The sequence below is a fragment of the Amblyomma maculatum genome, chromosome 1, assembly GCF_055883805.1.
Source record: "Amblyomma maculatum isolate TAMU_Amacu chromosome 1, ASM5588380v1, whole genome shotgun sequence".
Classification (NCBI taxonomy): Eukaryota; Metazoa; Arthropoda; class Arachnida; order Ixodida; family Ixodidae; genus Amblyomma; species Amblyomma maculatum.
In genome coordinates, this window is record NC_139344.1 from 376829449 (window position 1) to 376854229 (window position 24781).

The 24781-nt window shown below is 42.2% G+C and overlaps 1 protein-coding gene across 1 annotated transcript in view; it reads right to left on the reverse strand.

Annotated features, from left to right (window-relative positions):
• Positions 1-24738, reverse strand: part of LOC146208307 (uncharacterized) — a 75733-nt gene extending 50995 nt beyond the window's left edge. Inside the window, exons 1-22 of the mRNA XM_084578320.1 lie at positions 24703-24738; positions 24467-24505; positions 24360-24398; positions 24119-24157; positions 23640-23696; positions 23377-23415; positions 22768-22806; positions 21683-21724; positions 20472-20513; positions 20271-20354; positions 20106-20189; positions 19942-20025; positions 17154-17201; positions 14665-14796; positions 13944-14161; positions 12839-12942; positions 12665-12770; positions 9709-9843; positions 9302-9418; positions 1555-1708; positions 380-466; positions 122-247 (exon numbers count right to left, since the gene is read on the reverse strand). Of these exons, the coding sequence (XP_084434446.1) occupies positions 122-247; positions 380-466; positions 1555-1708; positions 9302-9418; positions 9709-9843; positions 12665-12770; positions 12839-12942; positions 13944-14161; positions 14665-14796; positions 17154-17201; positions 19942-20025; positions 20106-20189; positions 20271-20354; positions 20472-20513; positions 21683-21724; positions 22768-22806; positions 23377-23415; positions 23640-23696; positions 24119-24157; positions 24360-24378 (1756 nt within the window). The 5' untranslated portion in view covers positions 24379-24398; positions 24467-24505; positions 24703-24738. The remainder of the gene's footprint in view (positions 1-121; positions 248-379; positions 467-1554; positions 1709-9301; positions 9419-9708; positions 9844-12664; positions 12771-12838; positions 12943-13943; positions 14162-14664; positions 14797-17153; positions 17202-19941; positions 20026-20105; positions 20190-20270; positions 20355-20471; positions 20514-21682; positions 21725-22767; positions 22807-23376; positions 23416-23639; positions 23697-24118; positions 24158-24359; positions 24399-24466; positions 24506-24702) is intronic.
• Positions 24739-24781: the final 43 nt, after the last annotated feature.

A 24781-nucleotide genomic window follows, 5' to 3' on the forward strand; every position in this document is an offset into this window, starting at 1 on the left:
ATTTTCAGCTATGACAATGTGATGATTTATCAGCACAGATTTAGAAGCTACTTCGAAGAAGGTCTTTTATAGGTATCAATTCAAGAAGGTTCAGCGTGTTAGTGTTTGTATGCGAGCTTACCATATATAGGAATGAATGACTGGTTCTTTCGGACGTATGACACAGACGTGTAGACTGCATAGGTGCAGAGAGGCTCGACAACGTGCAGCAGGACATCCACTGATGACGTTACACAGATCATAGCATCTGAGAAAAAAAAAGGCAAGCAAACAAGATTCATCAGTTTCATCTTCCAAGTGGAATGTTCTTAATTAAAGCCTAGTGGAGAAATGTGCGCATTGCTACTTGTTACAGAGCAGTGATGCCAATGGCACTTACGCCGTTGCATATCGCGAGGTTTCTGGCTCAAGGTGACAGTGCTTGCTGAGCTCTCTGAAGCATTAGGTGTACTTTTCACAGAAGAACCTGTATGGCAAGAAAACTGGGTCTTACCCTCGAGGAACTGGAAAGTAGTTCATATCGTGAAACTTGAAGTCAGCCAAATAACGTGTCATTTATTTATTTATTTATTTTTTTTTCAGTTTTTAAATGCACATGAAAAAAAGACATTTTACAACTTGTAATAATGTACTGCAAAAAAATATCATACTTATATAAATGCTGTATCTTAGACGGAGTTGACATTGCTACGTAAAGCTGTGCATAAAGCACTCATAAAAACTGGCTACTTGTGCCCAACAATGCCAGCCAGCTGGTTAATGTTGTCGGGATAGATGAGTCTCCTATCGCATTAAAACAGCCGCGCATAACTGCCACGCAAGGTTACATGGGCGCTGTTAGTGAGGATGGTTAGAGGAGGGCACGTCGGCCATCCCCACTCACCTCCCACTCCCCTGCAGTGACCCTCCCTCTTCCCACCTGACGTAGCTCGGAAAGGTCTCTCCACTGCACGTGACGAGCTTCTTTGTCCGGGGTATGTCTTGTCTTTTGGCTGGTTGATACACGTGTGCAGTTCGCTCTCTGCCGAAGAGGCCGCTGCCATGGCCTGAGTCTCCTGGCCATAGTACGCACTGATCACTGCGGGCCATGAGCGCGAGGCCATGCGAGCTGAGTATTAACTCCTCTTTTCGCATATACTTGCCCCTTTTGGCAATCACCCCCGTATGTGAGTGGGATGTTCGCTTGTTACAGCAGTTGTTTTGAGTGCTGTCTTTTCTGTGTAATTACCTGGGAGGAGTAAACCCTGCTTCAGGTACGCAACTAGTGTTTGTTCCCTCTGGCTCAAACTGATCGCGCCGTAGGCTGGGGGTCACAGCTCTGTTAGAGCTGGCACACTGGTGCTAGAATGAGACTACCGCGTCTACCCCTTTGTAGCGTTATCACAAGAGTGACCCCATAAAGGTCATATGTTTAATACATCCTACTAGTAATTTGACTCCTTTCCATGCCTAATGTACACTGAAACATGCTATTCCTGCATTTTTTTACATCCATATCGCGAGTTCATTTTGCTACTTTTCACAAGCAAATAGTTCTGAAAGCACAGTGCATACCATTCACAACCTTCTTTGGGGGAAGTAGCTCTCTGATGAGAGAGAGCCGGGGCAAAATCTCTTTTGTTGATTCACACTCCTTTTTTATGTCTTCCAGGTCCACACGAAAGGCAGCAACACATAAATCATTCATTTCCTTGTCCAACATTGACATCTGTGGATAGAAGGAGGTGTATGGAAGAATACAGAACACCTACTCTGGAGTTAATTCTTCATTATTAAATATGATTTTGCATACAAGCAAAGCCAGCCAAATGCTGGTCTATTTCATACAGTCGCAACTCCAAGGTGCGAAAAATCCATCTCATAAGAAGGATGCAAGAGTTACAAACAGGACGTCCAATGGATGCTCTTGAACAGGACAGGACAAATGTATAAAAGATATGCACATTTTGAATATAAAGTAGGTGATGCTTTAGAATTCACTGCACGTGTTTGTTCTTGCTTGAAGTTCATGCCAGTTCCCCACAGTTGGACAGATGCTCTACAACACTCAGGTAAAAAGTAGACATGTAATAAGGGGGTAGTTACTCATTAACATCCACCCAAGCACAGTCATACGGCTACGAACGAAAGCTATACAGCTTTCTATGAAATTTCAGAGTTAAAGTAAAATCCGTCCTGGTCCGGGAATTGAACACAGTACCACCGTCTTTCCGGGCAGTTTCTCTACCAACTGAGCTAACCAGGACGATCAGCAGATCAGATGGTAGGGCAAGAGCAAATTGATCAATAACTCGGAAGTGGGTATGGTGTTGGTCGAATATTTAAGGGAATCCCCCAAGGTGGAGTATATTTGTAATAAGAGAGTAATTACTCATTGGTATCCACCTAAGAACAGTCATATGGCTACAAAGGAAAGCTATACAGCTTACTCAGAAGCTTTGTAGCTAATTAAGAAAAATTAAGAAAAATTTGTCCTGGTCCAGGGCAAAAAGTAGATGTTTTTTAATATGATGGCATTTTTGTCCACAGACTGACAGAAAGCCACAGTTTTCATCAAAGTTCTTGATTGGTTGAGCGAGGTTTTGCGATTCCTTTAGATCACAAACCCTATCGACCAACAAAAAAATACAAGTGGAAGTTTTCCATACAGTAAGGATAAAAGTATTGTTGAATTCCAATGGCAGACCTGGATCAAATTTTTCTGCTTCGTTTGGGGCAGTCATATTCCAATGGCAGATTGGGATCAGGTGTGGATCCCGGATCGCTCTGTGGATCAGCCATATTTGCTGTGCTGAAATCAGGAGATTTGGCCGAAAGCGACGGCGGCCATTTCAAAAGGTGAAGCCACGAGAACCAGTTCTGGGTGCCGATTGGCTTACGTTCACCAAGGAGCATGCTCCCGCGGGAGTGAACGTATTCCAATGGCAAATATGGAGGAAGAGATCTATGTCGGAGCAATGCGCTCCATTTGTGATCCAACCAAGCGCTCGCTATCTGCCACTGGAATTCAACATATGTTTGTCTAATTGTCTATGTGTCTCATAACTATTGGATTTCATTAGCATAGCAGCTACATTTCTGAGAATTTTTAAAAGCCTGTTATTAGCTCTGCTATATATTTCTTTAAACACAGAATAACTAGCTGTACAATATAATATTGCCACCTGGTGTTCTCAGGTGGTGCCTGAAAGAAAAGGAGAAAGTAGGCTTGCATAGAACGCTGCTCTACTCCTAAAGCCTCGCCCTGTCTTTTCGTGAAGTCATCCTGCTTTCCATGGCATATTTTGGTGTCGGCGCTGGGTATCAATCCTAGTATATATCCTGCACTCCTCCGCATGCCAAGGACCCAAGTCCTGTGCCACTCGGCACCTCTGTGCACCATACTAGTTGGAAGAACCAAGGCCTGCCTCCTAAGCACAGGACATTGCAGTTCACTACCACAGCTTGGGATCAGGATCCCCAGACCCGATTTCTCATTTGGACTCCAGGCCACTAGGGTTTACCAGGGAATGAGGCCGCCAACTTGGCCGCCCGCGCACTCACTAACCAGGCCTCCGGCGTAGACCCTACCGATCTGGACCAGGACACTTATCCTCTCTTAACTTTTCAAGAAATCTGTGCCTATTACTGGGACTTGCACCGTCAGTACCCAGCTCCTCTCAAGGGGATAGGGAAAGCGGGCGAAAGAATACTTCTTAGACTTTTTACTAACACTCTACTGTGCCCGGCAGTACTCAAACATTTCGAACCTTCCTTTTCTGGCCTCTGCCCTTTCTGTGGAGAGGTGGCTGACACCTTTCACATGGTCTGGGCATGCCAGCTAAATACTTCTCTTTTACCCATAACCCCTTCCCCTACCCGAGAGGACTGAGAGGCGGCCCTGCTCGGCTGCCTGGATCTAGCGGCACAACAAGCACTGGTCCAGCGAGCTCGTTTGGCGGCCCAGACCAATGGAGTCCCGGAGTAAGGGTCTCCACCTAGTATTGTAAGGGGAGTGGCCCACTAAGAGTGGCTCTCCAAGCAAACTCTCCTTCTGTAATAAATGCTTTCCACCACCACCACCACCATGCCCCAAATCGGTGGTGCCTGTGCTTCCAATATGGGGAACAGCACTCATATCGAAGCTTGCGACTGCAGGAATTTCCCGTCGACATGCCTTGCTCTCCATTAGGCTAACGACCCTGGGAGATTGACGACTACATAGCCCCGCAGTGCATGGCACCAACTTCCCGCAGCAATCACACTCTCCACCTCCACGCTGACTGTCGTCGCGCCCAGCTCCTCCTGGATGGTGTAGCAACAATCGCCAAGTTCCCATCGGGAAAACTAAAGACAGCAACCTCCGGAATCGAGGCTGCTTGCAATCGAAGTGACGAAGACCCCCGACAAAGCGACTTGTGAGCGACCGAGCCTTGACGGCACCGACAGTTCCTACACTTGGAGATTGATTCTTGCTGGATAATACCCGTGGTTCTCGATGGCTATATGGTTACCGCATTGGTATACACTGGCGCTGATTTTTCGATATTAAGCGGAAAGCTAGTGGCAGTTCTTTAAAAAGAAGTAATGACGTCATGGTATGGTGCGCAGATTCACATCGCTGGTGGACATGATGTAACTCCGAGTGGCCAGTCCATGGCAAGAGTCCAAATTCACAACTCCACGTTGTCAGCTGCCTCTTTTTACCAGACTTCTCCCATGACTGTATCCTTGGTGTTGATTCTCTCCGGGAGTATGGAGCTATTATCGACCTCTGGAAGTGCACTGTGACATTTTCAACTGAGAAAGCTGATGATCTTCACACCGAGGGCCGCCAACGTCACGTCGTCCTTCGAATTTCCACCGAGAGCATTTAAATTCTGTCATATGCCAGTGTTTTTGTGACTTGACTGTGTGACTTAACAGCAGTCACTGAAGGCAACCTCATCCACGGCATCTGCTCTGTGCGAAGCTTCATCCACCTTCGTGACGGCCAGTCTGAACTCCTGGCGATTAACTTCACCAACGAACCCCGGCATCTTTTTCGTGCTACTGCCATTGCATTCGCCGATTCCTTGGCAGATGTTCCTAAATGTTTGATGTTCGGAGCTGTTGGCGCTGTACGCCCGTCCCTTGCCCGTCTTGATATTGGCACGGCTCTCTTGGCCATAAGCACAAACAATGTGCCCTCCTACTAGAATACAGCACTTGTTCTCCGTTCTCATCGAAAATACGACAAATGCCTCCTATGATGCACCACATCATTACGACCAACAATGCCCACCCTATATGCCAGCAGCCGTACCATATTAACGATTAAACGTGAAGCGATCCAAACAAGGTTCAGGAGATGCTTTGTGAGGACATCATTCAACCTTCCAACAGCCCATGGTCATCCTCTGTCGTGCTGGTTAAAAAAAAGGATGAGACCCTTCGCTTCTGTGTTGATTATAAAAAGCTGAATGACATCACTAAAAAAGATTTCTACCAGCTGCACCGTTTTGATGACTCGCTTGACAGACTTCGTCGCGCCCAGTACTTCTCTTCAACTGACTTGAGGAGTGGGTACTGGCAAGATTGAGGTTGATGAGCGGGACCATTAAAAACCGCGTTTGTCACCCCACACGGACTGTACGAGTTTAAAATGCTGCCTTTTGGCCTATATTCAGCACCGGCTACTTTTGAGAGCATGATGGAAACTTCTCACTGGCCTCAAATGGCAAATTTGTTTAGTTTATCTCAATGACGTCACATTCTCTGAAACCTTTGTCGAACACCTTGAAGGCCTGTGCACACCATTAGATGCCCTCCGGTCAGCTGACTTATTGCTCAAGCCTGAGAAGTGCCACTTTGGCTGCAAAGAGTTAGTTTTCTCGGTCATCTTGCGAGCGCCACTGGCATTAGGCCAGACCCCGAAAAAACTGCTGCTGTCGCCAATTTTCTCGTTCCTGCCACCAAGAGAAGTATGAAACACTTCCTGTGTCTCTGCTTATACTATCACCATTTTATCGCCGACTTTTCCAATGTTGCCGCACCCCTGACCCGCCAACAAGCAACAAGAAGCTTTCGCGGAGCTGTGAAAATTACTGCGAACAACCCCTGTTCTTGCGCACTTTGATGAAGACGCTGAGACCTAAGTCTACACCAACATCAGCAACATCAACCTCGGCACTGTACTCGTTCAACACCAAGCAGGCGTGGAAAGGGTCATAGCGTATGTCAGCTGCACGCTCTCCCTCGCTGAAACGAGCTATTCCCCTACGGACAAGGAATGCTTTGCGGTTGTGTGGGCTATTATTAGCTCTGCCACATTTCTTAAAACACAAAATAAGAATCTGTACAACGTAATATAAATAGCTATAAAGAATTTTGCTAATATATGTATTGTCTTTCAGATCTATGCTCAAAAACATTATATTGAACTGCATTTGTTTGCTAAAATTGCCACTTTTTGCTTCTTATGATTTACGTAACCCCAGTCCCCTCTATATTGCTCTGGCAATTGAGGATATGGAAAACAAACAAATAAATAAATACAGTCTTGGTTCAGCAAGAAAACATCCTTTATCATGGGTCTGCATTGGCATAAATCTTCAACTGAGGTCATTCAGTGGTGGAATTGACAACATATAGCTTTTGTAGTAATTTTTCAGTAAAAGAAATTACAATTTGCTCCAGAATTTTTTGGCTCTATAGCAGGAAAAATAGCATTTTGTAGCAGATAGATATTTCAAGTCTGCAATAGTAAAAAAATTTAAAATGCTGCCTTTTGGCCTATATTCAGCACCGGCTACTTTTGAGAGCATGATGGAAACTTCTCACTGGCCTCAAATAGCAAATTTGTTTAGTTTATCTCAATGACGTCACATTCTCTGAAACCTTTGTCGAACACCTTGAAGGCCTGTGCCACATTTCTTAAAACACAAAATAAGAATCTGTACAACGTAATATAAAACCTTAAGAAAACTTCTCAAATGATCTCGAAAGATTTTCTCTCCCCCATAAAAAAGTGGTGGGGGTGGGAGAGTGTTATTAGCAGAATTTCGGCTATTGGAGTCTCTGAGCAAAACAAAGATCACGGTAAAACAAGAATCATAAACCAGACATCTAAATACCTACTGCAATGATTTTAAAAACCGACAACAAACAAATCGAAAAAAAAAAAAGATTCGTTGGAAACAGTAACTTTGAGTAATGAAGGGAAATAACTACAGAAAATTACATCTGCAGAGAATGAAAGAACGATGTTTTTAAAACTAAAGTTTCAAGGCGGTAGTTCTTAACTGTATTTTTATTTTTAATTATTCTGAAGGGACATGATGGTTACTAGTGGAAAAATGCAATGAGATGGCTCAAGAAATATAATGAGAACTGGAGGCTCCGCCTACAATGTGAGCAGCACAGTCTCTCGTATATACCCTTTCAGCACCTAGAGAGTGGTGTTGGCAAAGGAATTCCACCCCAATGCTGCTTTCTCGCTGAGATGTAGCATGCTTACAGGGTAAGGATGCTCAGCTGTTGAACCCAAGGACACGAGGTCAGACCTTGGCCGTGGCAGCCCCTTTTTGACAGAGGCAGAAATCACAGCGCCCGCGTAGTGTTGTGATTTTAAATCCTAGGTAGTCGAAATTTCTGGAGCACTCCACTACAATGTTCTTCATAGTCTGAGCTGCTTTGGGGTGTGTCATATAAAAATTTACATGATCCTTTATCACATTGACCAGAATAGCAGTCATATACAAAGATGCTTTCACGAAATGCTGCATAAGCTTCAGTTTAAGAAACCTTAAGAAAACTTCTCAAATGATCTGCCTGCTTACATTTAACATGAATTTCCTTGCTCATGCTGATACAGTTCAGTCACTGCAGTGATGAGAGGGCTCACAACTGAGCACACGAAAAAAAAAACTATACCATGTGAGAGAGAGCGCTTGGGTCTCGCTCCGACATTTTTCTTCCAAACCTCTGTTTCTCATCCCGTATGGCCTAAAGAGCTATTCTAATAAACAGAAGTTGCGCAGGGTGAAAGTGGTCACCACGAAGCACTTGCAAGCAGCAGCTAAAGCCCTCTGAGCAACAAGTAATTCATGTGCACACCATTTCATCAGCTTTCTCACTATATATTCGCAGCCAACTGTTGGCAACATTGACCCGATGCAATGACGCGCCACGCTGTGTAGCACGTTCCTTTCGTAAACCATGAGCACCTGTAGCCGCTGCAGCTATCGAAAAGGCCGCCAACATATTTCATGCAAGGCCTAGCACTACTGCAAGCAATCTTTTGCCCTGTGCTAGCGATCAGCCATGCAAGGAAAGTAGGTTAAAAGACTAGGTTGACTATAGTGTTAGTATATGCGCCGTATTGTGTTTATGATGCCAGCAGTTTAGTCCCAGCTTTATCTAGGCAATAAATGTAACACAAGAGTTACAGACTTCCACAATTTCATCACTAACGGTTCCCTGCACTCTGGAAATTGGTGATTTGTTGACAAAAAACATAATTACAGCCCCAATAAAATTAACCTAAACCCCACTTGTCAACGTCTGTGGTCAATACTAATGCACATTATGAATATGCACATGCGTGCAGTAAATCAAAAGCAAAATTTACCAATAGGTACTCCACCTACTAATACAACCTTGCCATGAGGAAATGTTAGGCTGTCCTGCCATTACGTTGTAGTAGCTTTTTTTCATGAGCTTTTTTCAGCATGCAGTGCACTGATAAATATTTAGAAGAGACTATTTCCTCAAATTTGTTAGAAACTCATACAGTTCTGTGAACAGAAATAAAAATTCTCGTATTTACACCCTCTATCACAACTGGTACAACAGGCACTACAGGCTTAAATAACGCTCAACAACAAGTAAAATTTAATTTTCTCTAGCAGCAAAAAAAGAAAAAGGAGGGGGGAGGGGGGGCTACAGACAGTGAATGCAATTTATGCAGGGACGTGTTCATATGTGAGCCATTTGCATCTCCATGGAAAGCTTCAACTGCTAGAAGACCCATACATATCTTTGAATTTGCCTTCACCATGGCCTGGAGGTTAGATGGCGGTGGTTGAAGGCCTCTGTAGAGTGGAGGTTCTCTGATGGTGCAGGCTTCATACACAACAATGTCAACGACAGTGCTGATGCCCGACAGTTTTTGCAATAATGGGTATTCTAATACCATGGTCTTAAATCAGAGCAGGCAAGAATTACCTAATAAATACCAATAAACTTAAATTCTTAGAGTGGAAAACGATTTGCACTGAAACAAAAAGAAGCCATAGCACACTTGTTGCATCCCGCTTCAGAGGGAAAAAAAAAAACTCACCGTGTGCTCAATTGATACTGTTCCTTCATAAGACACAACCTCACGCTTTCCAGGCATGTATCTGACCTCTGTGAGGGTTTTATTCTTCAGTGGATGATCAAGTGTTGCATTGCAAGCCTTGGCAAAGGAGAAAAATTAAACTTTGAAAAAGAGAATTACTTTTAACACATTTCAGAGGCAAGTTAAATGACCTAACAAGTATCCTACAAGTTCTTGTCTGCCATGAGAGTTAGATGATTAAATTTCACTTCATTGAAAAGCTAAAGTATCAGTAAGTTGTTAGTAGGAATGTATACATTAAAAAGTTGAAAGCTGCTGCCTGAATGCTATGTTTCTTTACAAGCAACTGCAGTAATACGTGGCACGAAACTGATAGAAAAAACAAGGATGTTGATGCGCAGCCTTACCACAGCATAGCTTTGTAGTTTTTCTTTTGTGCACAGCTCTCGTTTTCTTATGTTACTCGTGACGAATGTTCTCACAGCCAGGTTTATAGCGAAGCAAGCAGTTGTCTGGCCTTTGGATACTGCAAATAGTTTGTCCTGAAAGTAAGTATATATTACATAAAGATGATGAAAGTAATACATACTGAAGTCCCCATTCAAAAAAGGTCAAGGATAAAAGGTTTTACAGATTTTTACTATGAGTTTATTGTTACTAGAATTAAACAGTCACAAAGGGAATAATAAAAATAAAATAGAGTCAGATCAATTGTAGACTTTGCTGGTCTCGCCCTCCACTCACACACACCATTACAAATTTTTTCACACATTTACAGTTTCTTGTGGTTAATAAAATTGATGAGAAGAATGAAGCACAATACAGCACAACTTTATCAGAACTCAAGCTACAGTGACTGGCAAATTTTTCTGTTCAACAAAAAATGTTCAGCAGAAGGTAAAGTTGCGAGAGCCACAGGCTGTTCATGTGCGAAAATTGTGCAAGCAAGTCTTCGCTTTCCCTATCGAAGAGGGAAATTGGCTATCTTTGCAGAATCTAATTTTCGTTTCTTGCTACCCCAGGTTTTTTCGTACTTAAGAAGCTTCATTTTCCATCCAATAAACCAGTTGTGAAAAAGACACTAGTGCCATGTTTTTTTTCTTCTCTGTGCCTCCGTATTCATTCGTATCCACCCATTCATCATAAGCAGAAAAATAAGTTTCCAGCTTTTTCATTTGCCTGTTGTACAAGTGGCTTTATCGCACATGTCATAGCTTTAAAATTCTATCCAAAGCATGCCATCTGTTTAGCACTCAGCTTTCACACACTGGATGGTCCCAAACACCAGACAGTGGTATCTTCCTTATCTCTCATTCATTCATTACACAGCCAAGAAACAAGACTGTTTCGTTGACATAATCAGAAGTGCTCTTCCGTAGCACTGGAATGTCAATAGGCACTCTCTCTAGGTTATGAAAATCGCCAGTAGAAAATAATGAGACCATTTATAGTTGTCAATAGGGGTGTGCGAATATTTCGATTTTTCGAATACAGTATGAGTGAATTGTGCCGGAGTTCCCTGGTTCGATCCCGACCGCCGCCGGCTGCGTTTCGATGGAGGCGAAATGAAGTGGCGCCCATGTGCTGTGCGATGTCAGTGAACGTTACAGATCCCCGAGGTGGTCGAAAATACTCTGAAGACCTAACTAGGGCATCCCTTCCCCACTTCCCTTACAGCACAATTCAGGTGTCCACACAAGTGAGACATACTATACAGTGCCTTTCCTTTTCTGTGAACCAATTATTATATGAATATGAATCAAATATGTTTGTTATATGTTTGTAATGTTTTTGTGCTTGTTATTTGCTTGTATGTTTGTTATGAATTAAACAACTTTGTTACTCGATTCATATTCAATTTGTATTCGATTAAAAAAAAATAATATTCGGAATTTTCCGAACAATAAAAAATTGTCAAATACTACTGCGAAAATTCTTGAATTCACTATAGTTTCAACAATGCTCGATCTCGTGGACTGTGCGGTGAGGCATCCCCAAAATGCCTCGTGGTTTCAGCAGTTGTTTTTAGGCCTGTTCAATAATTCGAGCTTTATGTTAGTTTGAACATTTTTCTGGTCCCTTCAGGGGGAAAAACAATAAGCATGATAGCAACTGCTACCACCCCATTTCAAAGGGGACGCTCCTATATTCCATTCATCTGTTCATCCCTTGAAGGCCAAATTAATGGGAGTTTACTGCATTAGCAGCGACATGACTGCTCCACTCAGCTTCATGCAAGCCCTTCCTATAAAATAAACTGGTATGTGAAATGCTGTATATAATGTATACTGGGTGATCTTGTTTGCAAATAACAATATGCACTCTGAAATAAAGATGGTCACAGATCAGATATTCGATTCGATATCCGAAGGCTTTTTTTTTTCCTCATATTTGTACTCGATACATATTAGAAGGTATCAATATCTGCACGCCCCTAGTTGTGAGTTATACATAGGGGCTATACAGTGTCAAAATTATGCTATTTCTGAAGAGGTACTGGACAGTGTTGAGGATGAGAAATTAAAACGTCATTATGGATCCGTGCCATATATATAGTATGAGCAGGTCTACAAGCTGCATGCATGCATTTCTGTGTGCCAGCTGGCGTTTTCAGGTGATGCACGAAATGAAGGCATTGAAGCATCATCCACACACTTTCAGATCAAATTATATATGATGATATGATGCATATACGGGAGAAAATAAAGCAATAGTAAACGTAACAAAGTAATAACTAAGGCACTAAAGAAGTCTGCTTAGTTTTTCCTGCACATGGTATGTGCATTTATGTGTGGTCCCGCATGCTTTAAAATAAAGAACACCTGGCATCCCGACAAAAACAACCGCAAAGAAACAATGCAGGCTCCAAATCAATTCAGGAATCCAAGGTTTAATTAAAACATGCTGAAATTTTGAAAAACAAGCATTTAGAGATTATGCGCTCTGCCAGGGTGGTGCAGTGCTAAGATGCCTGATTACTGTGCCAGAGTACCTAGGTTCGATCCAGACCGCCGGGTGTCCTCTGCTGTGCTGTGTCAGGGTATGTTAAAAATCCCCAGGTGGTGCAAATTACTCTGGAGCCTTCCACTATCCCACCCTTTCCACTCTTTCTGCTTTCACTCCCACCTTCCTCCCTTTCCTTGCCTGTGGTTCAGGTGTCCACAGAAAAAAGTGTGGCAGATACTGTACCTTTCCCTTCCTGTGAACTAATTATTATTATTATTACAAATTATGCTTGGATTGAAATGTGACTGTTGCAGCCAAAGCTGACAAGTGCCGATGATGCACTATGAGCAGTGAATAGCCCTAAACCCTGCAAAAGCCCATAGCAAGCCACATCAGGAATGAGTGATAGCCACTTACAGCAAGTTGGTAGTCTGCTTTCTCGTAGGGACGGGAAGGGAAGTCAATGGCACACGCATCTAGTGGCTCTAGTGGATGGGCCACCAAAATCAAGAAGTCGCAGTACCTGCATAACACGCACATTATAAGTTACTGCAGCATGCTTCTTCTTCTGACTGCGCGCTTCCCACTCACCCACTATAATCTTGTGGGACGCGCGTCTCGAGCGGGTTGATGTGCTTGACGCCAACTACGAGCTTGAGGTTCTTATCACTGTCCTGAAAGTGAGTATACACCCCCTGCAAAAGTCGGGAGATAATGAAGGTCAGACACATGGTATCAAGTGTATGCCAGTTAGCTGCAGAAGGATCAAGTGCGCAAATCACGATCACTACTAGTCATGCTAAAACTATATGCACTGAGCTTACCAGGGTAAAGCAAGAGAAAAAAGATGGCTACACAGTATGAAAGATAACTGAACAAAGGTTGAAAGGGAGCCTCAGTTCGCAAGATAAGCTAAAGTTTTGACAAGGGGACTCCCCACCCCCCCAACCATAGGTAACTCCCCTTGTCGGCACATCGGCTCTGCTTTTCAGAACATTTTAAGAGTTCTAGTATGCTGATTTATTGAATGGTTACTGCAGCCGAAAGTTATTAGCAAAAATAAATCTTTAGGTTACAAGCTACAAGTAGAAAGACCATGTACAGAGAAGAAAGTCGAAAAAAAGTGTTCAGTCCTTCCTTATGCACACAGTTTGCCACAACAATAGACATTTCAAGTAAAAATATCCTGTGACAAAACATATATAAAAAAAACAATAAATGTAGAAATAACTTAGAAATTGTGGAGGAGCACACTTAACCTCTGCGTTTAAGGGTATGACGTGACAGAATTAACAGCTTTTTCCTGACTCGCCTTGCATGCCTTCATTCACATCCATGCCCTCTACTACTGACTTGACCCCTAATTCCTTTATTTCTGTCCCGATTACCTCACACATATTAATTAGCATAGAGTCATAAGAAATCACATTGTAAGAAATGCCACCCAGCCCAGATATGAAGCACGCTTTACCCAAGCCATATGGACGTGCCTGCATGGCCTAGGGACAGCCTGTCTAACTCAGGGTTCAGGTTTTCTGGAAGGCCAGATCCTGATCTCATCCTCACATGTCAAAGGCGAAACCCGCGTTGGCGGTGTATGCCTGTGATTTTTTACCCACAACATCGATGCTGATTTTTCTGGGGAGTGGGGCCTTTAATGCTATCCCTTCAAAACAGCACAGTGGCAGGCTCTTACCTGAGCTATGCTGACTAGGTCGTTTGAGCCACCCTGCCGGTCTTTTGTAAACAAAGCGATTCCCATCAGTCTGTTTGCATTGATCCACTCGTCCATGTTTTTCAGAAACTTTTCCAAGCTCGTACCATGGAGTTTATCAACGCTGAGTGAGTCCACTTCAACGACGAAGTGAGGGGCCCGATTAGTATTAAAAGAGATGAAGCTTTGGAAGTCGTGGGCTGAAAAGAACATAAGAGAACAGAACAAAGGATTTATAATTAGGTTAATTGTCCCCTATTCAAAAATGAATTTGTTGTAAGCCAGGTTAGCTCATACAAACATTTGTGTGTGTTCCCTTTGTAAATGAAATAGATTTTGTACTTGACAAAATCCAATATATTTCACGTGAAAAACAACCTACAGTCTAAGCCAGAATGTTTAAACCCGAAATGTTTTCATGGCTTGCAGTCAAGCTGCTTAATAAACTACACTTAGGTAATGTGCTACATATAGGGAAATTCAGTGAGCACACCTGAGAACCATTGTCAGTGTAAGCACGGTACTGGAAGTATTTACACACCAAATTTCCTCAAAAAGCTAATTTAATTTTTGACAAACGTACAAGTTATACATGGGACAAAAAAAGTCATATGCATGGCAATTTGTAAAGTAAGCTTCAGCTCATAAACAAAAAGCCATATAGATTTACAAATCCATCAGCATAGCAATACCTAATACTAACCATCTCTGGGCACAAATTCCTCTTCGGCATCTCCATCATAAGTAACAAGGCTGTAGATGACATAGTCGCACAGTTTTCGTGTCAGATACTTCACAATCCCAGCTGTCTTCTCGGTCTGACAGATCAAATTGCCTGAAGAAGAAATCAAACCTAAATTAGCTGAGAACATACGTCTATTGATAAAACACATGAAGAAAGAATAAAAATTCCCTCGAATAGGTTTAGGTGATATACCCACTGCTCGTCACTTGCACATTTGCCCTCCCAGAGTTTGTACGAAGGATTAGCACGAAGAATCAGCTGTGAAATACGAACTATTTAGGCACGGTAAATTTTTCTGCTGTTTATTAATTTCTTTCTTAGTGGCCAGTGTAACGGCCAAATCATGTGTGTAGGTGGGTTTCCCTCTGACGGGTGAACTAGAATTTGGTTATAGGATGAGATGGCATCTTGCTGATTCATCAGTTCAGTTCAGTCGTTGAGTCGTGTCCGACTCTTCGTGACCCTATGGACCATATCACGCCACGCTTTCTGGTCTCTCACCATCTTCCTAACATCACATAACTTCATCTGCAGCACCTCAAGGATGCCATTTAACCATCGCGTTCGCTGCCTACCCCTTCTCCGGTGACCCTCAACCTTTCCCAACATCAAATCTTTCTCCAGCAACTCCTCTCTTCTCATCAGATGACCAAAGCAGCTGAGCTTTAACTTTAGAATTTGACCCTCCAATGAGCAGTCAGGGTTTATGGTCGACAATATCGACTGATTTGATCTTCTGGCAGTCCTAGGAACAAGTTTCCGCCAGCACCCCAATTTAAACACGTCAATTCTTCGGCGGTCAGCCTTCTTCACAGTCCAACTCTCGCATCTATATATCACAACTGGAAAGACCATAGCATGAGTTATACGGATCTTGGTTGGCATTATAATGTCTCTGCTCTTTACTAGGCAGTCAAGGCTAGCCATGGCTCTCTTTCCCAGGAGCAGGCATCTCCAACTAAGAACCAAGAAAGGAGAAAACTAATATAAGTGCTTGATTCCCAATAAAACTTGACAAAATTGGATCATAACCAGCTTTTTTCAACTGAAATGTCCCTGCCTTCAGCATGACCAGCATCCTTAGCTCTAGGTTTCCTCATGCGTTATAGAACTACACCAATTGGTGCCCTGTCAGCATTCACAAAATTGACTGCTTTTCCATAGGCAAAAATATTTTAAAAACATTAAAATAGGTGTGGTTACCAATATGACATGTATGTACTGTCACCACCAATAAATTTTCACACAGCAGCATTATGCAGTATTTGTTGATGTATTCACATTAATCCTGCTACACAAGCAATATCCCGAGCGTGAATAATTAAGACCACCATACCATAGCTGATGCATATTCTGATAAACAGCCATTTTTTCAAAATGCAGGAATGCAAAGCTTGTACACACTGTGAAAGACATGTTACGTGGGATCTCATCTTTTAAGAAGCATAATCCGACCCAGGAGGCTCAGAATTTCACCAATGCAGGGCATGTAAACATGCTATGCCAAATTATCAAAGGAGAATGTGGAGAACAAAGGCCAGATTCCTAGTTTCTGCTGAACCTTCATCTACTTATCCCTGCTTCCATCAGCAAAAGAGGAAAAATAAATTAGTCTAGGGCTTGCCGGCCCAAAAACAAGCTCTATGAATGTAACTGATGCTGTGGCATCAATGCCTGGAGCCCTTTTCCCTCCCGCTGTTTATTTCTTTTACACCAGGGCTGATGAGAGGGGTGAATCTCAGTTGCAGGTGGATGTAAGCTAGCCAGATTGTTGAAAAGGTACTTGCAATTTCGAATAGTCATGTCAGGAATCACGAAGGAGTATAGGATTCATTGCCCAAAGAATTCAACGTTCAAAAGGCACCAAGTCTGTAGGAAAACGAGATGATAGGTATCACCTTCCTTAATGTAACTAACTTTATTAGCAGCTTCAAAAATCTCTTATTCCAATAAATCGTAAAAGTACCAAGTATGCAGAATTCTATACATGGACTGTAGCGTATCGGGGAACCATAAGGATTTTAGGCTAAACAGTGCTAGCTAGTAGAAACCAGGAGAAATCCAGTAGGAATGAATAAGAGCACAATCAAGAGCATTTGTTCCCATCAATTCTGTGCCAGAATCAAACTATGTTGCATTTCTTGAAGCACAAGATAGCGCAAATTGCACTACTTATGACCTCTGCTAGGTGCGTTCTAAATCCGATGCTGACATGTTTTTGACCAAAAATCGCTGTTTAGAAAGCTGTGACAAGAGCCGGGAGAGAAAACCCAAGACCGGTTGCATAAGGTAGGCTTCGGGTTCCGTGCTGTCAAAGAAAAGCCTACCAAATAAACTACATTCACCGTGCACATGAAAAGGAAAGCCAAAGATGGGCTCACAGTAAGCCTCCTTTGTTTCAACTTGTAAAGTGAACAGCTGCATGGATTAGCCCAAATACAACTTACGGAGAGCGTCACGAACCAGCCCATCCTTTGGCGTTGACATTGCTGCTGCTGAAAATAGTCAACAAAAAGGCATCAAAGGGAAGAAGAAAGAATGCATGAAAAATGCTTGGGCAGTCACCCCCCCCACCTACCCGTAGTGGAGGACCTTTTCGTTTCTAGTAATGAAGTGTTGTATTTCTGTGTTTTGAAAAGCCCGCGCACGGGTGTCATAAGCTTCGCTAAGAAATAAATGATCAAGGACCCATTTCCATTGTTGACATAAGGTTCAATGCGTACATCGCGCGACATTTAATGTGGCTATTATTTGCACCAGAGGGTAAGCAACGACTCCGTCTTGGTTGTTTGACTATTTCATTCGTTCGTTCTTTCGTCCATTCACTCACTCAAACAGTCCGGTTCAAGACTGTTCGTCTGGTATGGTTTGTGGTTTGTGGTTTGTGGGGTTTAACGTCCCAAAGCAACTCGGGCTATGAGAGACGCCATATTGGAGGGCTCCAGAAATTTCGATCACCTGGGGTTCTTTAACGTGCACTGGCATCGCACAGCACACGGGCGCCTTGCTTTTCGCCGCCATCGAAAAGCAGGTACCAAGGCCAGTAAAAGTCCCATATCTTAGGAAACAGTAGTCGAGCACCGTAACCACTGTGCCACCCCGGCGGGGCGCAAAAAAAAAAAAAAAGAATGAGGCTAGCATGCATTGCAAGTAAACTGATCATAACAACCATGGTTTGTGAGGAGAGTGACAATGCAAGAAATAAGTACTATGAATATGTTCTGAGAAAAGATTGAGATTAGTACAAGACTTTTTTTTTTATATGCATTCTTGGTGCTAAGTAACTTCAGTAGCTTTAGGGAGTAGGGGGCAGAACAATGGGGGCAGAGTGCCAAAACACTGCCCGCCCTTTACAGGAGCACTGGCGGTGTTTCTTGCTTGGCACACCCGGTTGTGCAAGCCTGGTGTTGAACCAGCATGTTCGCTTTTGTTGCTCTGCGAAGGGTGGATGCCGTCCACTGCCACAAAGCTGTCAGAACACGTGATAACAGCAAAGCCTTCTGAAGCGAATGAGATTGAGCAGTGGCACTATGATCATAGCTGACGTCACGCTTTCGTTAATAGATGAAAAACAGGGGTAAATAAAATTTCAACTTTCTCAAAAGAAAAAAAAAAAAAAAAAGCTCTCAACTTCTCCTATGTCCTCTGTCCAAACTGATGTCAATTTTTCTTGAAAAAAAAAGTTGGGTCATTATGCAAGCATATTTAGCGTGTGTCATTGACAGTTTTATTAGAGCATGTGCCACTAACACATAACTCTGAGAATTTCATTCAAATCAGACCAGTAGATTAAAATTTATTTATCTGGCGATAAATGTTAGCCTAATATCAAAGTATGTAGCCAACCTATATGACTCACATTATGTATAAATGCCAAGATGTAAGGAAATGCTTGTTCTGATGGATCTTTCTTTTTAGCTTAGCTACTGAGCCATATAAACGGGCACTGGGGACAGATGGCAGAGTTTCAATGGAGGCGAAATGCAAAAGGCATCTGTGAAGTGGTAGAAGGTTTTGGATCAAGGCTAAAAGTACACTTGGCAAGTTTGTTTCCTATCCTTTCTGTCTTGCACAGCAACAACGTAGAGCCATCAAAAAGTTTTAGCCCTCGTGGGGCAGTATGGTTGCCGAAGCGGATACAGTCACGCATTCAAATTTTGTCTTGCTTGAAACTATCTGTGTAGTCTCGCTCCCACATGGGCTTATGCATCAACAAAAGTTGATGAAGACAGCGATACACAGGCTGATGCAAGGCTGCAGTGATGACTTAGTTGCCTAACGCAGTAGCCAGAGAAGCTAACCTGTTCCTCGTGAATTCGAATCTTGTTCGGGGCTTTATGCTATTTTGCTGTTTTGTTTTATTCATTACGTGCCTATTACGTGGTGCACAATGTCACACTATGGTGAGAGTTGTTTCAGGGCTCCACAGGATCATACTAGGCGCCTGTCCAGTGCGCAATCTTACGTTCATCACGCGCACGAAAATACAAGAATGTCTGTGAGAACAAATAAAAGCAGAATAAAAGCTACCATTTCCATCGACCTGTCTAATAGATTCCACTCAGTGGCTGTTTCGAGCTACAGTTGCAGACAAGCAGACAAGCCAGCTAATGTACACCAAACATCTGAAATTACATAATATCTGCTTAAAGTAAGGTACCCGGCCATGGTGGTACAGTGGTAAGACGTCCTACCACTGTGCCAGAGTTCCCGGGTTCAATTCCGATCACCGGCAGCTGCGTTTTGGTGGAGGAAAAACGGAGAGGCATTCGTGTGCTGTGTGATGTCAGTGCATGTTAAACATCCCCAGGTGGTCTAAATTACTCTGCAGGCTTTCCACTACTGCTCTTCTTTCTCTCTTTCCACTTTAACTCCCACCTTCCTCCCTTCCCTTATGGTGCGGTTCAGGTGTACACAGAAACAAGTGTGACAGATACTGCACCTTTCCTTTCATGTGAACCGATTATTATTATTGAAAACAAGGTAATAAATATATTACCCAGCAATGGACAGGTTTTAGACAGTATAAAAGGATGAAGCTAATGCAGTTACATGCAATGGCTGCCTCAGTTGTAGATGCTCTGGTCAAATTCCTGGCCCCCCCTCCCCCCCCCCCCCCCCCCTGAAAAAAATCAAGAAAACCTTGCCACTAGTTCTTTTTCTTTTTCCGATTTGTAGTCAATTAGTGGGTACTGTGCATTGACAAATTAGGCAGCCTACAGGAATCCACTTTACCTGCAGTGGTTGCCTCAGTTGTGTGCTGCTCTGATGAAGGTTCTTCAGGAAAGATTGGTTTGGTGGCTGGAATTGAACCTGGGGCTACAAAAAAAAAAGAAAATTAAGGATGTTCTTACTCCCAAACATCCTTCAAGTATGTAGCTTACAGGAATCCACTTTACCTGCAGTGGTTGCCTCAGTTGTGTGCTGCTCTGATGAAGGTTCTTCAGGAAAGATTGGTTTGGTGGCTGGAATTGAACCTGGGGCTACAAAAAAAAAAAGAAAATTAAGGATGTTCTTACTCCCAAACATCCTTCAAGTATGTAGCTTACAGGAATCCACTTTACCTGCAGTGGTTGCCTCAGTTGTGTGCTGCTCTGATGACGGTTCTTCAGGAAAGATTGGTTTGGTGGCTGGAATTGAACCTGGGGCTACAAAAAAAAAGAAAATTAAGGATGTTCTTACTCCCAAACATCCTTCAAGTATGTAGCTGATCAAAGAATACTATTCACTATAGCATTTATGTAGCATGCAGGAATGCACTTCACCTGCAGTGAGTGTGCCACTTGTATGATGCTGTGGTGAAGCTTCTGCAGAAAATATTAAGGACATCTTGTCAACAGAAATTACACAATATGCAGTCTATTATTAAAGAGTACTATATATGCACTATCACACTTGAGCAGCACACAGGAACAAAGTATTGGTGCCTCACCTGCAGCAGTAGCTTTGTTTCAATACTACTCTGGGGGAGCACAATAGGATCTCAAAGACACGAATGTGACAGATATGAATTCATAACAATTCCTAGCTTGAGTGCATTACGTGCAGTATGCTGAATTAGGTTGTTCCAAACACTGTCCCACGCTATTACGAATGATTAGAATGTATACCAGTTCCCTTTGTTTTTCAAGATACAAATTTTTTGATGTCTAGAGGCCTGGTGAAATTTGCATCAAGAATCAGCTGCATTCAGTAAAATCTCACTGCTATGTATACAGCTGCTCATAGTAGTATACAGCTGCTCATAGTAGAGTATATTACTTTCAACTGAACTCATTTTTGACACCACACAGGAACTGATATTTGTAAACAGTGCCTTCCCTTTTATGTGTCTCAAGTTACAATGACGCTTCCCAGTAGCTGTTCTCGAACTGGGCTATATACATGAAACCATGGGTCTGCTTGGAACACATTTTTGGAGCTCCTTCGGCACTTAGAATTATGCATGAATCAAACCAAACGTTTCCTTTATGCGGTTTATTTTCAAGACAAATCATACTCCACCGCTTCATTGCATAGTCAGTCATCATTACTTTGAAATGTGTATTTCTTTAGGCATTATATGTGTATATATTTGAGTGCGCTGCATGCATGTCAAGCCTGTATAAGTGTAAACCAAACACACTGTGTCCCTTGCCACCTTTTTGGAAGCTGTTTGGACTGACCAGGGCTAAAATGAATGAACAGCTATGTTGTAGAAAAAAAAATGTTAACAGTCTAGCAGCAGCTTATCAAATTATGTTACTGATTTAAGATGAACATTAGGCATTATTTTTTTTTAATTAAAACTATTCCCTGCAGTATAATCTTGCTTGTCTGATCACCAGGTGAAGGTAGTAGAGAAAAAGTAACAATGTATAGTTCCCTTATTTTTGATATATATGCAGCTTATCAAAGCATACAGTATTATGTGTTATTTTTTAATATATTGTTGGCACTTTAGGCTTATGGTAGGAAACTAGTACTTGCAACCTACCTGAAGTAGTTTGTTCTGTCTGATGATCCGGCGGTGAAGACTCTGGAGAAAAAGACACATACAATGCATTTCCTGTCACCACAATCCTTCAATGAATAGCCTAGAGCAGGGGTTCTCAAAGTGGGTTCCGCAGAACACAGGGGTTCCGCGGGCTGTCTTCTTGTGTTCCGCGAGAATCCTCAGAGCTCAGGGCAAGCACTGCTCTCAAAGAGAAATTTAATGGTGAAGGCTTGGTGACATTTTGGATGGGGACTGCTTCACTGTTTCCATGCCTCTTTGAAAGGGCAGCAGACATTTCGCTTCCCTTTGCAACTACATATGCATGTGAACAGGCATTTTCAGCCCTCGCCTATCTGAAGAACAAGCACAGGAGCCGTCTTGACCCGGCAGCTGATATGAGACTGGCTCTGAGTGCTACTGAGCCACGCTTTGACTTGCTCTTAAAAGGGAAGCAGTACCACCCATCACATTAGTATTTGTATTAATCTGTGCAATAAACATTTAACCTTTGCAACTCTCTCTTTGCAAAAATGCACTCGACAACATTGCTCGTAAGTGAAGGCAGGGGGGGGGGGGGGGGGGGGTGTTCCCTGCAACTTATTGAAGGCTTTTGGGGTTCCTCCAAGCAAAAACGTTTGAGAACCCCTGGCCTAGAGCACAGTAATCATAATCAGTAAATTCAATTCAGATAACACACAGGAGAGAATGATGATAGAAGGAAGATATTTTGTCCCCTAAAATTTTGAAAATATGTGCGTGCTTAGGAAATATATTTTGAAGTATCCTAGACATACTTTAAGAATTGAGTACTTGAATTTTCGTATGGTAACCCTTCCTGTCTAACACTCTGGTAGCTATACCACAGAAAAAATATTGCGTTTGCTGTCGCTGCAATTTTTAAGTGAATAATGAGATAAAGCATACTATTATTCACCGTTCTTTAAATTCATTTAGACGCTAGGCTGGAGAAAATGAAGATACTTTGTCAGAAAAATTTTGTGAACATGCTCATTTAACATGCTGTTTAAAAGAGTTAATTTTAAGGTATCCAAGGCTCATTTTAAGAATCAATCACCCGGTCTTACCTGTGGCAACCTCTCTTGTCCAGTATTCTGTTGAAGGCTCTGGAGAAAAAATAATGCATTTCCTGTCACCATAACCCTTAAAAAGCTACTCCACAATTTTTCAACCTCCTTGAACTTTACCGGAAACAATCTCCTCAGTTTGCTGGTTATATGTGCCAAATTTTATAACTCTGTTATGTTTTAATTGTTCCTGCATAAGTAAATCTGAAAACTCCCCCTGAAAAAAAATGCATTTCCTGTCACCACAATTCGTAACTGAACAAGCTAAAGCCTAGTATTATTCCCAAACGCTGCAAAGTAAGAGATTGATGGCATCGTCACCAAAAGTTTGCAAATATGTTAATCTGAACAGCTTCAGAGTGCAGAGTTCATTCTGAGGTATGCAAGGCTTTCAGCTTTACTTATGATAATCTCTCAAGTATGACACTCTGGAGAAGGTTCTGGAGAAAAAAATGCATTTGCTATCACCATAATTCTTACCTGAACAGTGGATTAAAGCATAGTATTATTCCAAAACAGTAGAATTTTAGTTCTGGAGAGTGGTGACGTTGTCACCCAAATTTTGCAATATGCAAGGCTTTCTGCAATATGCAAGGCTTTCGGCCTTACCTGTGGTAATCTCTCCTGTATGATACTCTGGTGAAGGTTCTGGAAAAAAAAAATACATTTTCTGTTCCCACAATTCTTATGTGAACAGCGAGCTAAAGCATAGTATTATTCCCAACCAGTAGATTTATTTCAGATGCCACACAGTAAGAGAATGAGAACACATCTTGTCACCAAAATTTTACAAGCATGTTTATCTTTTAAGAGCTGCAATGAGTTCCTCTTAGGGCATACAAGGCATTTAACAATCAAGTTCTCGACCTTACCTGTGGTAACCTTGCTCGTCGCGATAGCCTTGCTCGTAGGATACTCTTGTGAAGATTCTGGAGAGAAAAAAAAATGCATTTTCTGTCAATTCCTGAGTGAATAGTGGTCTAAACAATGCATGTTCATATTAGTTGTTACATAGGACAAAATAAGAACACTGTGTCACCCAATTTTTCAAACTATGTTTTAACAGAGTTCATGTCATGGTATGCTAAGCTTTTATCACATACTTGGCCTTACCTGTGGTACTCTCTTTTGTCTGACTCTCAAGTGATGATTCTGGAGATAAAAAACATTTCCTATCACCATAATTCTTAAGTGAACCATGGGCTAAAGCATAGTATTATTCCTAAACAGTACATTTTTAGTTCTGATGCTACATACTAAGAATGATGACGTCGTCACCTAGAGTTTGCAAATATGTTTATCTTAACAGCTTCAGAGTTCATTCTGCAGTATGCAAGGCTTTCGGCCTTACCTTTGGTAATCTCTCTTGTAGGATAGCCTGGTGAAGGTTCTGGAAAAATAGAATGCTTGTCCTGTCCCTATGATTCTTAAGTGAGCAGCGAGCTAAAGCATAGTAATTATTCCCAAGATTTTTCAGACGCTACACAGTAAGAAAATGAATGAACACATGTCACCAAAATTTTGCAAGCATGTTTATCTTTTAAGAGCCGTAGGGCATGCAAGGCTTTTAACAATCAAGTTCTCAACCTCACCTGTGGTAACCTTGCTCATCGAATACTCTCGTGAAGATTCTGGAGAAAAAAATTTTAACAGAGTTGATTTCGGAGTATGCTAAACTTTATCACATACTTGGCCTTACCTGTGGTACTCTCTTTTGTCTGACTCTCAGGTGATGATTCTGGAGATAAAAACATTTCCTATCACCATAATTCTAAAGTGAACAGTGGGTTAAAGCATAGTATTATTCCCAAACAATAGATTCTTAGTTCTGATGCTACATACTAAGAGAATGATGACGTCACCCAGATTTTGCAAATATGTTTATCTTAACAACTTCAGAGTTCATTCTGCAGTATGCAAGGCTTTCGGCCTTACCTTTGGTAATCTCTCTTGTATAATAATCTGGTGAAGGTTCTGGAAAAAATAAAATGCCTGTCCTGTCCCCACGATTCTT